The sequence below is a fragment of the Macaca thibetana genome, chromosome 7, assembly GCF_024542745.1.
Source record: "Macaca thibetana thibetana isolate TM-01 chromosome 7, ASM2454274v1, whole genome shotgun sequence".
NCBI lineage: Eukaryota > Metazoa > Chordata > Mammalia > Primates > Cercopithecidae > Macaca > Macaca thibetana.
The window spans coordinates 127,999,531-128,013,842 of NC_065584.1; the positions used below are offsets into that span (position 1 = coordinate 127,999,531).

A 14,312-nucleotide genomic window follows, 5' to 3' on the forward strand; every position below is an offset into this window, starting at 1 on the left:
CCCACTTCATCTGGTTCTTTCACAAATACACTCCCATCAGAATTCCAAGTTCCCAAGGCCTCTCATTCCTACTTTGGAAGAATATGAATACTTTAGCCCAGTGGTTCATAATCAAAATCATGAAAAATTTTTTTAAATGCTAATTTCCAGTTTTCAACTCCAGAGATTCTAATTCTATAGGTTTAGTGTAAAGGTGTAGCTTGGAGGAGGGAGGAGGATGAAGGCAATATAATTTTGTTGGAACACTCCCAGTTGATTCTGATGTATACCTTCTGTTAAGAATCATTCTTTAAAGCAATCAATGTATTTCTGGGGCAGAGGTAATCATTATTTATAGCCCAAATGATAAGTTGGCAGGAGAATGTAGAAAAACCATGTAAATCAGAACAATAGGAAAGAAAATGGTTTACCTGGCTGGGTGCGGTGGCTCACGCCTGTAATCCCAGCACTTTGGGAGGCTGAGGCAGGCAGATCACTTGAGGTCAGGAGTTCAAAACCAGCCTGGCCAACATGACGAAACCTTGTCTCTACTAAAAATACAAAAATTAGCCAGGCATAGTGGCGGCTGCCTGTAATCCCAACTACTCAGGAGGCTGAGGCAGGTGAATCACTTGAACCCCAGAGGTGGAGGTTGCAGTGAGCTGAAATCATGCCACTGTGCTCCAGCCTGGGTGATAAAGCAAGACTCCATCTCAGAAAAAAAAAAAAGAAAATGGTTTACCCAAAAATGGAAGACGGCCATGGAATTTCTACATGGCAGTTCTTAACCTTTCTAGGGGTCAGTGGCCCCTTTGAGGTGCTAATGAAAGTCCAGGAAAAATGTATATAAGAATATTCACACTAATCTTTACGCGTGATTCCTGAAGCTCATAGACTCTACCCTGAAACCACATCTATGGATCCAGGGTTAAGACTCTTGTAAGTCTTGGGACATACAATGAATGTTACAGGCTTGTGCAAATTATATACACAGAAAACATTAAAAAACTGATTTCCTAGATCCTGACAGTAGTGTAATAAAGACCTCAGAGTCTTCAATTACACTGTGGGATGATTCCTACTCCATCTGCTACTGCTTCATTGACCTCTAGTATGGGACTAACCTACTTCTCCCTTGGTAAAAATCATTTTTATTGATAATATTATAACGATATATTAAAGCACTATGGTATCAATAATGACAGATTCTGGGAAAAGGGGACATCGGAACATATTGCCATTGAAGGAAACCTCGAAAAGTTGGTAAACCTGAGCCTACAAAGGCTCAATCCATCATTGAGTTGAAGGTGTGCTAGTTATCTCACTTCTGTAAAGAATCAAAGGAGGGGCCGGGGGCAGTGACTCACGCCTGTAATCCCAGCACTTTGAGAGGCCGAGGCAGGCAGATCACAAGGTCAGGAGTTCGAGACCAGCCTGACCAATATAGTAAAACTCTGTCTCTACTAAAACTACAAAAAAAAAAAAAAAAATTAGCTGGGCGTGGTGGCACATGCCTGTAATCCCAGCTACTCAGGAGGCTGAGGCAGGAGAATCACTTGAACCCGGGAGGCAGAGGTTGTAGTGAGCTGAGATCACACCATTGCACTCCAGCCTGGATGACAGAGCAAGACTCCACCTCAAAAAAAAATAATAATAATAATCAAAGGAGGCATGCTTCAAGCAGAATAAGAGGCCAGGTGCGGTGGCTCACGCCTGTAATCCCAGCACTTTGAGCCGGTGGATCACTTGAGATCAGGAGTTCGAGACCATCCTGACCAACATGGCGAAACCCCGTCACTACTAAAAATATAAAAATTAACCAGGTGTGGTGTCATGTGCCTATAATCCCAGTTACTCGGGAGGCTGAGGCAAGAGAATCACTTGAGCCCGGGATGTGGAGGTTGCTGTGAGTCGAGATCACGCCACTGTACTCCAGCCTGGACCAAGACTCCGTCTCAAAAAAAAAAAAAAAAGAGAAGATCATGGTTTTGAACCAACAAGCCTTTAAGAGATGTGGAGCCTATTTCTGGTGCAGATATACAGACCCGAAAGAAGATGTTTACCAGTGAGGCTACACACCTGATACTGAGTCAAAAATCTGATACTAGATGGAAAAAAAGAAAAAGAAAAGATGTAAGCTGAGCTTTACCCAAGTAAAGAAGTAGCCTTAATATCCTGCTAGTGGTCTGATTCAGGCAAATCAAAAAGGTCAAACAGAAACAGAAGAGGGAGAAGGGTAAGATTTCCAGGGGCACAGAACTCATAAACCCTCCAGGAAACAGGTAAAAAGAGCAATGGCAAGGTGAGTGTGGGATAATCTGAAATTCAGGGGAGGAATTCTTGGTGTCAGAGAGGAAAGTTTCTTCTTCAAACAGGGTGCCAGAAAAAGGGCAAAATTCTACAACTGTTAAGTCCAATGCTGAATGAAGTAAGAATCTTTACTTTAGTCCTATCCAAGTAAAATAATGAAAGGCATGTTTGATTTCAGTTATTCCCCAGAGGCAGGATGATACTTCACCAGTGCCTCTGGCCCACATCCCCACCTCCAATTACCACCAGTAGCGCCTCCTCTCTATGGTCACTCTAACAATTCTGTGTGGCTCCACTGTTCACATTGTTACCAAAAACAACTAGTGATAGATTATAGATAATAAACAAGAGATGGGAAAAAGCAGCACCTCAACTTAAACTAAAAACTGAAAACAGACAATAGAGAGAAGGGTCATGTAAAAATAAGTAGCAGATTCTAGTCTCTCCTGCTCCCAGCTTTTTCTGTTTGTTTGTTTGTTTGTTGTTTTTGAAACAGAGTCTCACTCTGTCCCCCAGGCTGGAGTGCAGTGGCACCATCTCGGCTCACTGCAAGCTCTGCCTCCCGGGTTCACGCCATTCTCCTGCCTCAGCCTCCCGAGTAGCTGGGACTACAGGTGCCCACCACCACGCCCGGCTAATTTTTTGTATTTTTAGTAGAGATGGGGTTTCACCGTGTTAGCCAGGATGGTCTTGATCTCCTGACCTCGTGATCCACCTGCCTTGGCCTCCCAAAGTACTGGGATTACAGGCGTGAGCCACTGGGCCCGGCCTCCTGCTCCCAGCTTTTCTAAATATCTAAGTTGTCTGCTAGTCATCTTTACCAGAGAAAGCTGTAGAGATCAAATAGGGATCAAAGGAGAATGAAGTCTCCATTCTTTCTTCCCCAAAGGGCCCTTTGAGTAATCCCAGCTACTCAGGAGGCTGAGGCAGGAGACTCGCTTGAACCCGGGAAGCAGAGGTTGCGGAGAGCCAAGATCGTGCCTGGGCAACAAGAGCGAAATTCCATCTCTCAAAAAAAAAAAAATTATTCCTAATACTGCAGAAAAGCTTCCCTCCAATGAAATAGAAGGAACATGGAGAACAGAGGTAAAGAGAGAATAAACAGATTCTCCTTTCATCTTAGAAATGGCAGATGAGACTGCTTCCCAGAATGGATACTCCTGGTCGTTCAACCCTCACCTTCTATTACCTCATGCAACAGGCCCCTCATTCACCAATCACTCCATTCTTCTTGACTTTTGTCTAGGCAGTTCCAAAAGGATTACTTACACCAAGGGGGCTTCTCAGAGCGCTGCTGGAGTTGCAGGGGAGGTGAATGAAGAGTACGTGGTGGAGAAAATGGGTTATCTGAGGCCTGGCTGCTGTGCATGGAATCAAAGAGGGCTGGAAAGGAGGTAGGGTGAAGGGAGAGGGAAGAAAAAAAGACATTTGAGGAAGAATCCAGGAGCCATAGGTTCTTAACATAAGTCAAAGCCAACTTACCCTTCCTTGGCTGAGAAATAGCATTTCCTGGGGACCCTTCAACCAAACCATTTTCAATTTTTTAAACTTTATATTATGAACATTTCAAACATGTATTTTTAAAAAGTAGTTGAAAGACTGGTGCAGCCAATGCCCATATACCCGTCTCCTAGATTTAACACATTGACATTTTTGCCATACTTGTTTCATCTATTTCTGCATGCTAAAGTGTTTTAAAATAAATGATAGACATTATGAAACATGTCACCTCTAAATACTTCAAAATGCATCTCTAAAATATAAGAAATGGCTGGATGCAGTGGCTCATGCCTGTAATCCCAGCACTTTAGGAGGCTGAGGCAGGTGGATCACTTGAGGCCAGGAGTTCGAGACCAGCCTGGCCAACATGGCAAAACCCCATCTCTACTAAAAATACAAAAATGAGCCGGCATGGTGGCACATGCCTGTAATCCCAGCTATTCGGGAGGCTGAGGCTTAAGAATGGCTTGAACCTGGGAGGCAGAGGTTGCAGTGAGCTGAGATCTCACCACTGCACTCCAGCCTGGGGCACAGAATGAAACTCTGTCTCAAGAATAATAATAATAATAAAATATAAGAATTTTTTCCAGCTGGGTGTGGTGGCTCATGCCTGTAAACCAGCACTTTGGGAGGCCAAGGTGGATGGATCACTTGAAGCCAGGAGTTCAAGACCAGTCTGGTCAACATGGAGAAACCATGTTTAGGTCTCTACTAAAAATATAAAAATTAAGGCCAGGCGCAGTGGCTCACACCTGTAATCCCAGCACTTTAGGCAGCCGAGGCAGGCAGATCACGAGGTCAGGAGTTCAAAGACCAGCCTGACCAACATGGTGAAACCCTGTCTCTACTAAAAATAAAAAATTAGCTGGGTGTAGTGGTGCATGCCTGTAATCCCAGCTATTTAGGAGGCTGAGGCAGGAGAATCGCTTGAACCCGGGAAGCAGAGATTGCAGTAAGCCAAGATCACATCATTGTACTCCAGCCTAGGCGATAGAGCAAGACTCTGTCTCAAAAAAAAAAAAAAAAAAAAAAGAAAAAAAATTAGCTGGGTGTGGTGGTACATGACTGTAACCCCAGCTACTTGGGAGGCTGAGGCACGAGGATCACTTGAACCCAGGAGGCAGAAGTTGTACAGTGAGCAGAGATTGTGCCACTGCACTCCACCAAGGGCAACACAGAGAGACTCTATCTCAAAAAAAAAAAAAAAAAAAAAAAAAGGAAAGATATACATAAAGAATTTTTTCCAACATAGCCAAACACCATTAACAAGCTAAACAAAATTAAAAATTATTCCCTAGTATTATTCAATATCCAGTCCATATTCAAAATTTCCCAATTATTCCCCCAAATGTCATTTATAAAAGCATCCAAAGATGAACCATGCACTGCATCTTATGTCTTTGAAGCCTCTTTTAATCTAGAATAGTGCAGCCTCTCCTTTTTTTCTTTTTTATTTTTTATTTATTTATTTTTTTTGAGACGGAGTCTCACTCTGTCGCCCAGGCTGGAGTGCAGTGGCCGGATCTCAGCTCACTGCAAGCTCCGCCTCCCGGGTTCACTCCATTCTCCTGCCTCAGCCTCCCGAGTAGCTGAGACTACAGGCGCCCGCCACCTCGCCCGGCTAGCTTTTTGTATTTTTTAGTAGAGACAGGGTTTCACCCTGTTAGCCAGGATGGTCTCAATCTCCTGACCTCATGATCTGCCCGTCTTGGCCTCCCAAAGTGCTGGGATTACAGGCTTGAGCCACCGCGCCCGGCCTCCTTTTTTTCTTTTTTTTTTTTTTTTTTTTTTTTTTTTTTTTTTTTTTTGAGACGGAGTCTCGCTGTGTCGCCCAGGCTGGAGTGCAGTGGCCGGATCTCAGCTCACTGCAAGCTCTGTCCTTTTTTTCATAGTAACTTTTTTGAGACAGGGTCTCACTGTCACCCAGGCTGGAGTGCAGTGGCGCGATCTCGGCTCACTGCAAGCTCCGCATCCCTGGTTCATGCCATTCTCCTGTCTCAGCCTCCTGAGTAGCTCGGACTACAGGCGCCCGCCACCACGCCTGGTTATTTTTTTGTATTTTTAGTAGAGACAGGGTTTCACCGTGTTAGCCAGGATGGTCTCGATCTCCTGACCTTGTGATCTGCACCGCGCCTGGCCAGCTCACTGCAGTCTTTACCTCTTGGCTCAAGCGATCATCACACCGCAGCCCCTTGAGTAGCTGGGACTCAGGCACATACCACCACTCCTGGCTAATTTTTTGTATTTTAGTAGAGATGAGATGGGTTTTACCATGTTGCCTAGGCTTATCTTGAACTCCTGGGCTCAAGCAATCTGCCCGCCTCAGCCTTCCAAAGTGTTAGGATTACAGGTGTGAGCCACCATCCCCAGCCCATAGTAACTTTTTGAAAAGAAGGCCAGGCATGGTGGCTCATGCCTGTAATCCCAGCACTTTGGGAGGCCGAGGTGGGTAGATTGCTTGAGGTCAGGAATTTGAGACCAGCCTGGCCAATATGGAGAAACCCCATTTCTATTAAAAATACAAAAATTAGCTGGGCGTGGTGGTGGGCACCTGTAATCCCAGCTACTCGGGAGGCTGACGCAGGAGAATCACTTGAACCTTGAACCTAGGAGGTGGAGGTTGCAGTGAGCCAAGATCATGCCACTGCACTCCAGCCTGGGCAACAGAGCAAGACTCCATCTCAAAAAAAAAAAAAAAAAAAAAAAAAAAAAAGAGAGAGAAAAGAAAAGAAGAAAGAACAGGCCAGTTGTCTTTGCAGAAGGTCATGTCCCACATTCTGGACTTGTCTGATTGTTTCCACATAAAATCATTTAACTTATTTCACTATCCCTTGTATTTCCTATTAACTGGAAATTAGATCTAACTTAGCTGATTTATTTTAAATAATTTTGTTAAGAATACTTTAAGAGGTGATCCCATGTACTGTATATTGCATCACAGTGGAGGCATATTGTCTCATTGTTCCATTATAAGTAAGGCTAAGTTTACTAACTAGGTTAAGGTGGCACCAACAAGATCTCACTGTGAAGTTTTCCCCTTCTGATCAGGAGTGATCCTTTGAGGAACGTCTAGTTCTCCACCATCAACTGGCATATTTTCCGTAAAGAACTTTCCTTCTGCAAATGGGACTATTTGATTATACTGAACTACAGTTCTCACTGAAAAGGCAGAATATTTATTTCCCTTTAATTGGTTTTCAGAGAAGAGAGTGTGAAAAATATTCTCCAATAGTGACGGATGAGTATTAATTTGTTTTATTTATTTAATTTTTTGGGGGGAGACAGAGTCTTCCTCTGTCACCCATGCTAGAGTGCAGTGGTACAATCACAGCTCACTGCAGCCTCAAACTCCCAGGTTCAAGTGATCCTCCAACCTCAGCTTCCTGTAGCTGGGACTACAGGTGCATAGCACAATGCCTAGCTCATCTTTGTATTTTTGTAGAGATGGGGTTTCACCATGTTGCCCAGGCTGGTCTTGAACTCCTGAACTCACTTAAGTGATTCCCCTGCCTCGGCCTCCCAAAGTGCTAGGATTACAGGTGCGTGAGCCACCTCACCCAGCACCCAGCTCTTGTTTTCATTCATTATGAGCTTGTGGATTTTTATTATATATATTCAGTGTGTGTGTGTGTGTTTCTTTTTTCTTAGAGACAGGGTCTTACTCTGTCACTTAGGCTAGAATGCAGTGATGCAAGCATAGTTCACTGCAGCCTCAAACTCCTGGGCTCAAGCAATCTTCCAACATCAGTCTACTGAGTAGCTAGGACTATAGGTGTGTGCCACCATGCCTGGCTACTTTTCTTAATTTTCTTGGAGATAAGATCTAGCTATGTTGCCCAGGCTGGTCTCAAACTCCTAGGCTCAAGCGATACTCCCACTTCAGCCTCCTGAGTAGCTACATTCAGCATACTTTAATCAACTATAGTAATTATTCTCTCAAATGCTCAAATTGTCCCAATTTTGGTCACTAGGCGCCTCTTTGGGGTTGACTGCTTCCTTACTTTCCTTTACAACATGCTGCAAGATCATCCTGGGCTTTCTTTGCCCTCAACCATGCATTCTAAACAAAACTGGTTTTTGGTGGGGGTAAAAAAATCTTAGCTATTCCAATGGTTTATGGTCCACCAAATGGTCACAATACATAAACAGATATATGATATATCTGTGGTGTTAAATTTTCATGTGGTAGGAGGTAATCAGGGAAAAAAATTCTAAAAAAAACTCCTGGGATGGAGAGTAATTTTTAAAAAGTTTTAGAAAACCCTGCTCTAGACCAAAAATCAAGTTATTTCCCCATGGAATCCTGGTTACTTTTAGTGGAGAATGGTACATAGAGACCAAAATCTAGTTGCTAAAGGAGCTCATGTTACATTTGCCAATGCATAGTACTAGAAAAAGCACTTAAAAACCAGAAATCATATTGATATTTCCAATTCATATTTATCATTACAGTATTTTTAAATCTTTTGAATTTATACTTCTATCTAATTTATCTTACTTTGAAAATCCTGGTTCCTAACAACAGGAACATAATTCCTTATTTGCATTACTCTATAATGTGTATATATATAATATACGTATTCATACACTATATACATAGTATCAATATCACTGTAGTATCAATGTCACTATTAACAATTAAACTACTGAATAAGGATTACAATTATAGTTCTTTTTGTCCCACCAAAGAACTGATAAAATATTCTAAAGTTATCTGAAAAATTATTTTACCTGTGTGGTTATGTTACTATTTTGATATACAGTTAATGCCATTTCTTTCTTTTTTTTTTTGCAATTTTAGGTTTTGCTTCTTTTCTTTTTTGATTTAACTTTGTATTTCAAAAAACATTTACAGGCTCACAAGTCAAAGCTATATAAAAAGGCATATTCAGAGAAACTGTTTCCTTCATGCCCTTTAGCCCCATTCCCTGTTGTTAACTCTAGAGGTAATAAATTTTGTTTCTGGTTTATACTTTTAGCAAGTTTTTAAAATTTATTTTTATCTTTATTTTCATTTTTTTGTTTTTGAGACAGAGTCTTGCTCTGTCACCCAGGCTGGAGTGCAGTGGCGCCATCTTGGCTCACTGCCTCAGCTTCCTGAGTAGCTGGGACTACAGGTGCCCGCCACCACGCTAGGCTAATTTTTTGTATTTTTAGTAGAGACGGTGTTTCACTGTGTTAGCCAGGATGGTCTCGATCTCCTGACCTTGTGATCTGCCTGCCTCGGCCTCCCACAGTGCTGGGATTACAGGTGTGAGCTACCATGCCTGGCCTCTAGCAAGTATTTTTTTGTAAATACATATGTATTTTTTCTTTATTTCCCCTCTCTACTTACAATATAGGTAACATACTATTAACAGTCTTCTACATCTTGTTTTTTTCACTTAATAATATATCCTGGTGATTACTTCATATCAGATCATATAGAGCTTCCTCATTAGTTTTAACAGATGCATAGTATTCAATTGAGTGGACATACCACAGTTTTTCAACCACTCTTGCACTAAAGAACTTCTGAGTCATTTCCAATATTTTGCCACTTTAAATAATGTCACAATGAATAACTGTATATAAATGTTATTTCAGGCTGGGAGCAGTGGCCTACATCTATAATCCCAGCACTCTGGGAGGCTTAGGCGGGAGAGTCATTGAGGCCAGGAGTTCAAGACCAGCCTGGGCAATAAAGTGAGACTCTGTCTCTACAAAAATTTTTAAAAATTAGCTGGGTGGATCACGAGGTCAGGAGATCGAGGCCATCCTGGCTAACATGGTGAAACCCTGTCTCTACTAAAAAAAATACAAAAAACTAGCTGGGCGAGGTGGCGGGCGCCTGTAGTCCCAGCTACTCGGGAGGCTGAGGCAGGAGAATGGCGTAAATCCGGGAGGCGGAGCTTGCAGTGAGCTGAGATCCGGCCACTGTGTTCCAGCCTGGGTGACAGAGTGAGACTCTGTCTCAAAAAAAAAAAAAAAAAAAAATTAGCTGGGTGTGGTGGCACATGTCTGTAGTTCCAGCTATTTGGGAGGCTGAGGCAGGAGGATTGCTTGAACACAGGATTTCCAGGCTTCAGTGATCATGCCACTGTTCTCCAGGCATGATCATACCACTATAATCCAGCCTAGGTGACAGAGCAAGACCCTGTCTCTAAAAAAATACATAAATAAATAAATGTTATTTCAACGTTGCATAGAAATGGCTTCAGAATAGATTCTTAAAAGTGGATTATTGGGGCCAGGCACGGTGGCTCACGCCTGTAATCCCAGCATTTTGGGAGGCCGAGGCAGGCAGATCACGAGGTCAGGAGATCAAGACCATCCTGGTTAACACGGTGAAACCCTGTCTGTACTAAAAATACAAAAAATTAGCCTAGTGTGGTGGCGGGCACCTGTAGTCCCAGCTACTCATGAGGCTGAGGCAGGAGAATGGCATGAACCCAGGAGGTGGAGCTTGCAGTGAGCCAAGATGGTGCCACTGCACTCCAGCCTGGGTGACAGAGCAAGACTGTCTCGAAAAAAAAAAAAGTGGATTATTGGATCAGAGGTTAACTATAATTCTGTGAGATACTACAAAATTTACCTCCATAGAGACTGTACCCTTGTTGCACACCCATCAACAATGTACAGAATTTCTAGTTTCACCAGACTTGCCAAGAGAGTGTATTATCAAACTTTTGGATTTTTTCCAATCTAACAGGTGAGAAATAATATCTCAGTGTAGTTTTAATTTGCATACCTCTTATAGAAGGTTAAGCATAATTTCGTATGTACAATGGCTATCTGCATTTCTTTCTCTGTACACTTTTTTTTTTTTTTTTTTTTTAATTGAGTGATGGGGTTGTTCAGGCTGGAATGTAGTAGCACAATTATAGCTCACTCCATCCTCGAACTCCTGGGCTCCAGTGATCCTTCTGCCTCGGCCTCCCAAAGTGCTGCTGTTATAGGCATGAGTCACCACATTTGGCCTAATTTATCAATCTTTTTTATTGATTCACAAATTTGACTTTGAGTCAGAGTTAGGCTTTCCTTACTTTCAGATGATAAAGGAATTTACCACTAACACCCTGCTTACTTTTAGCACTTGCATGGTTTAATTTTTTTTTATTGAGGTGAAATCCACATAACATAAAAGTTAACCATCTTAAAGTGTATAATTCTGTGGCATTTAGTACATCCACAGTGTTGTGCAACCACCACCTCTATCTAGTTCCAAAACATTTTCATCACCCCAAAAGAAACCCCATATCCATTAAGAAGTCAATCCCGGCTGCTCTGCCTATGGAGTAGCCATTCTTTTATTCCTTTACTTTCTTAATAAACTTGCTTTCACTTTATGGGGGAAAAAAAAAAGTCAATCCCCATTCCATCCTACTCCCAAACCCTGGAAACCACCAATCTGCTTTCCGTCTCTATGGATTTACTTATTCTGGATATTTCATATAAATGAAATCATACAATATGTGACTTTTTGTGTTTGGTTTCCTTCATTTGGCATAATGTTTTTAAGGTTCATCCACATTTTAATACATATCAGTACTTTATTCCCTTTTATAGCTCAGTAATATTCCATTGTGTGTACATACTATATTTTATCTATTCATTGACATTTCAGTTGTTTCATTTCAGTTGTTTCTGCCTTTTGACTTTTTGAGAAAGGGTCTTGCTCTGTCATCAAGGCTGAAGTGCAGTGGTGTGATCATAGCTCACTGTAACCTTGAATTCCTGGGTTCAGGTGATCCTCCTGCCTCAGCCTCCAGAGTAGCTAAGACTACAGGTGCACACCACCGTGCCTGGCTAATTTTTTTATTTCCTATTTTGTAGAGATATGTTGTCCAGGTTGGTCTCAAGCAATCCTCCTTCCTTGGCCTAACAAAGAGCTGGGATTACAGGTGTGAGCCATCACCCTCAGCCTTGATTATTGTAAATAGTGTTGCCATGAACATCTATGTGTATTTGTTTGCGTACCTGTTTTCAGTTTTTTTGTTTTGTTTTGTTTTGTTTTGTTTTTGAGATAGGATCTCATTCCGACACCCAGGCTGGAGTGCAGTGGCATGAACTTGGCTCATTACAGTCTCAACCTCTGGGGCTCAGGTGATTCTCCCACCTCAGTCTCCTGAGTAGCTGGGAATACAGGTGTGCACCACTATGCCCGGGTAATTTTCTGTATTTTTTTGTGGAGACAAGGTTTTACCATGTTGCCCCGGCTGTTCTTGAACTCCTGGGTTCAAGTGATCTGCCCACCTTGGCCTCCCAAAGAGCTGGGATTGCAGGTGTGAGCCACCATGCCCAGCTCTGTTTTTTATTCTTTTGGGTATATATCTAGAAGTAGAAGTGCTGGGTCATGTGGTAATTCTATGTTTAATTTTTTTTTTTTTTTTTTGAGACAGACTCTAGCTGTTGTCACCCAGGCTGGAGTGCAATGGCACAATCTCAGCTCACTGCAACTTCCGTTTCCCGGGTTCCAGCAATTCTCCTGCCTCAGCCTCCCGAGTAGCTGAGATTACATGTGCCTGCCACCACGGCCGGCTAATTTTTGTATTTTTAGTAGACACAGGGTTTCACCATGTTGGCCAGGCTGGTCTCGAACTCCTGACCTCAAGTGATCCAACCACCTTGGTTTCCCAAAGTGCTGGGATTACAGGTGTGAGCCAGCCACTGTGCCTGGCCTATGTTTAATTTGTTGAGGAACAAGCTGTTTCCACAGTAGCTGTACTATTTTATACTTCCATTAGCACTGTATGAGAGTTCCAGTTTGTCCACATTCTAACACTTTCTCTCTCTTTTTTTTTAATGGCTATCCTGGTGGGTGTGAAGTGGTATCTCACTATGGTTTAGATTTGTATATCCCTAAACTAATGAGAGTTAGCATCTTTTCATGTGCTTCTCAGCTACTTACATGTCTTCTTTGGAGAATGTCAATTCAAGTCCTTTGCTCCTTTTTAAACTGTGTTGTCTTTTTGCTGTTATCTTCTGTACTCATCAGATATATCATTTGTAAATACTTTCCCTCTTTCTGTAGTTGTTATTTCACTTTTTGATAATATCCTTTGATGCACAAATATTTTTAGTTTTGGCGAAGTCTAATTATTTTTTCTTTTGTTGTGTATGCTTTTGTTCTACAAATCCATTGCCAAATTTAAGGTCATTAAGATTTACTCTATGATTTCTTCTAAGAGATTGATAGTTTTAACTCTTATATTTAGGTCATTGATCCATTTTGAGTTAATATTTTCATATGGTATGAGGTAGGGGCGAATGAGTTCTTTTGCAATGTGAATAGCCAGTGGTTTCAGTACCTCTTATTGAAGAGACTATTCTTTCTCCATTGAATAGTTTTGACATCCTTGTTGAAAATCAACTGGCCATAGATGTTTAATTCTGGATTCTTGATTCTGTTCTACTGGTCTATATGTTTATACTTATGGCAATACCACAGTTTTGATTACTCTAACTTTGCAATACATTTGGAAATTAGGAAGTTTGGGTCCCCCAGTTTTGTTTTGCTTTTTCAAGATTCTTTTGGCTATTCAGGCCCTCTTACAGTTCCCTATGAATTAGAGGGGTCAGCTTTTCCATTTCTGAAGAAAGGCCATTAAAATTCTGATAGGGATTGCATTAAATCCATAGATCACTTTGGGGAATATTGCCGTCTTAACAATATCATGTCTTCAACATGAACATGAAATGCCTTTCTATTTATATAGGTCCTCTTTAATTTTTTTCTTCTTTTTTGAGACAGGGTCTCACCTTGTCACCCAGGCTAGAGTGCTGGTAGCTAGGCTACAAGCACGCATCACCACATCCAGCTAATTTGTTTTTTTCAAGACAGAGTCTTGCTCTGTCACCCAGGCTGGAGTGTAGTGGTGTGATCTCGGCTCACTGCAACCTCCACCTCCCGAGTTCAAGCAATTCTCTTGCCTCAGCCTCCTGAGTAGCTGGGATTACAGGCACCTGCCACTGTGCCTGGCTATTTTATTATTATTATTATTATTTAGTACAGACAGGGTTTTACCATGTTGGCCAGGCTGGTCTCGAACTCCTGACCTTGTGATCTGCCTGCCTCAGCTTCCCAAAGTGTTGGGAATTACAGGCGTGAGCCACCACGCTGGCCCAGCGTTTTTTGTTGTTGTTGTTGTTCTTTTTTTTAAATTTTTTGTAGAGACAGGGTTTCTCCATGCTGATCAGGCTGGTCTTGAACTCGTGAGCTTAAGCAGTCTGCCTGCCTCAGCCTCCCAAAGTGTTGGGATGACAGGTGTGAGCCACCGCATCTGGCGCCGGCATTGTTTTATTTTTATTTTATTTTTTATTTTTTAACAAGACAGGATTTCACTCTGTCGCCCAGGCTGGAGTACAGTGGTGCAATCATGGCTCACTGCAGTCTTGGCCTTCCAGGTTCAGGTGATCCTCCTGCCTCAGCCTCCCAAGTAACTAGGAATAAGAGGCGCATGCAACCACACCCGGCTAAGTTTTCTTAAAAATTATTTGTAGACCCTGGGTGCAGCGGCTCATGCCTATAATCCCAACACTTT

General features: G+C 42.2%; 1 protein-coding gene across 8 annotated transcripts in view; it reads right to left on the reverse strand.

Annotated features, from left to right (window-relative positions):
- The window catches only part of PPIP5K1 (diphosphoinositol pentakisphosphate kinase 1), a 48,321-nt gene that overhangs the window by 2,028 nt on the left and 31,981 nt on the right, over nt 1-14,312 (reverse strand). For all 8 annotated transcript variants that reach the window (XM_050799394.1, XM_050799393.1, XM_050799392.1 and 5 more), the window contains one exon: nt 3,559-3,672. In XM_050799394.1, the coding sequence (XP_050655351.1) occupies nt 3,559-3,672 (114 nt within the window). The remainder of the gene's footprint in view (nt 1-3,558; nt 3,673-14,312) is intronic.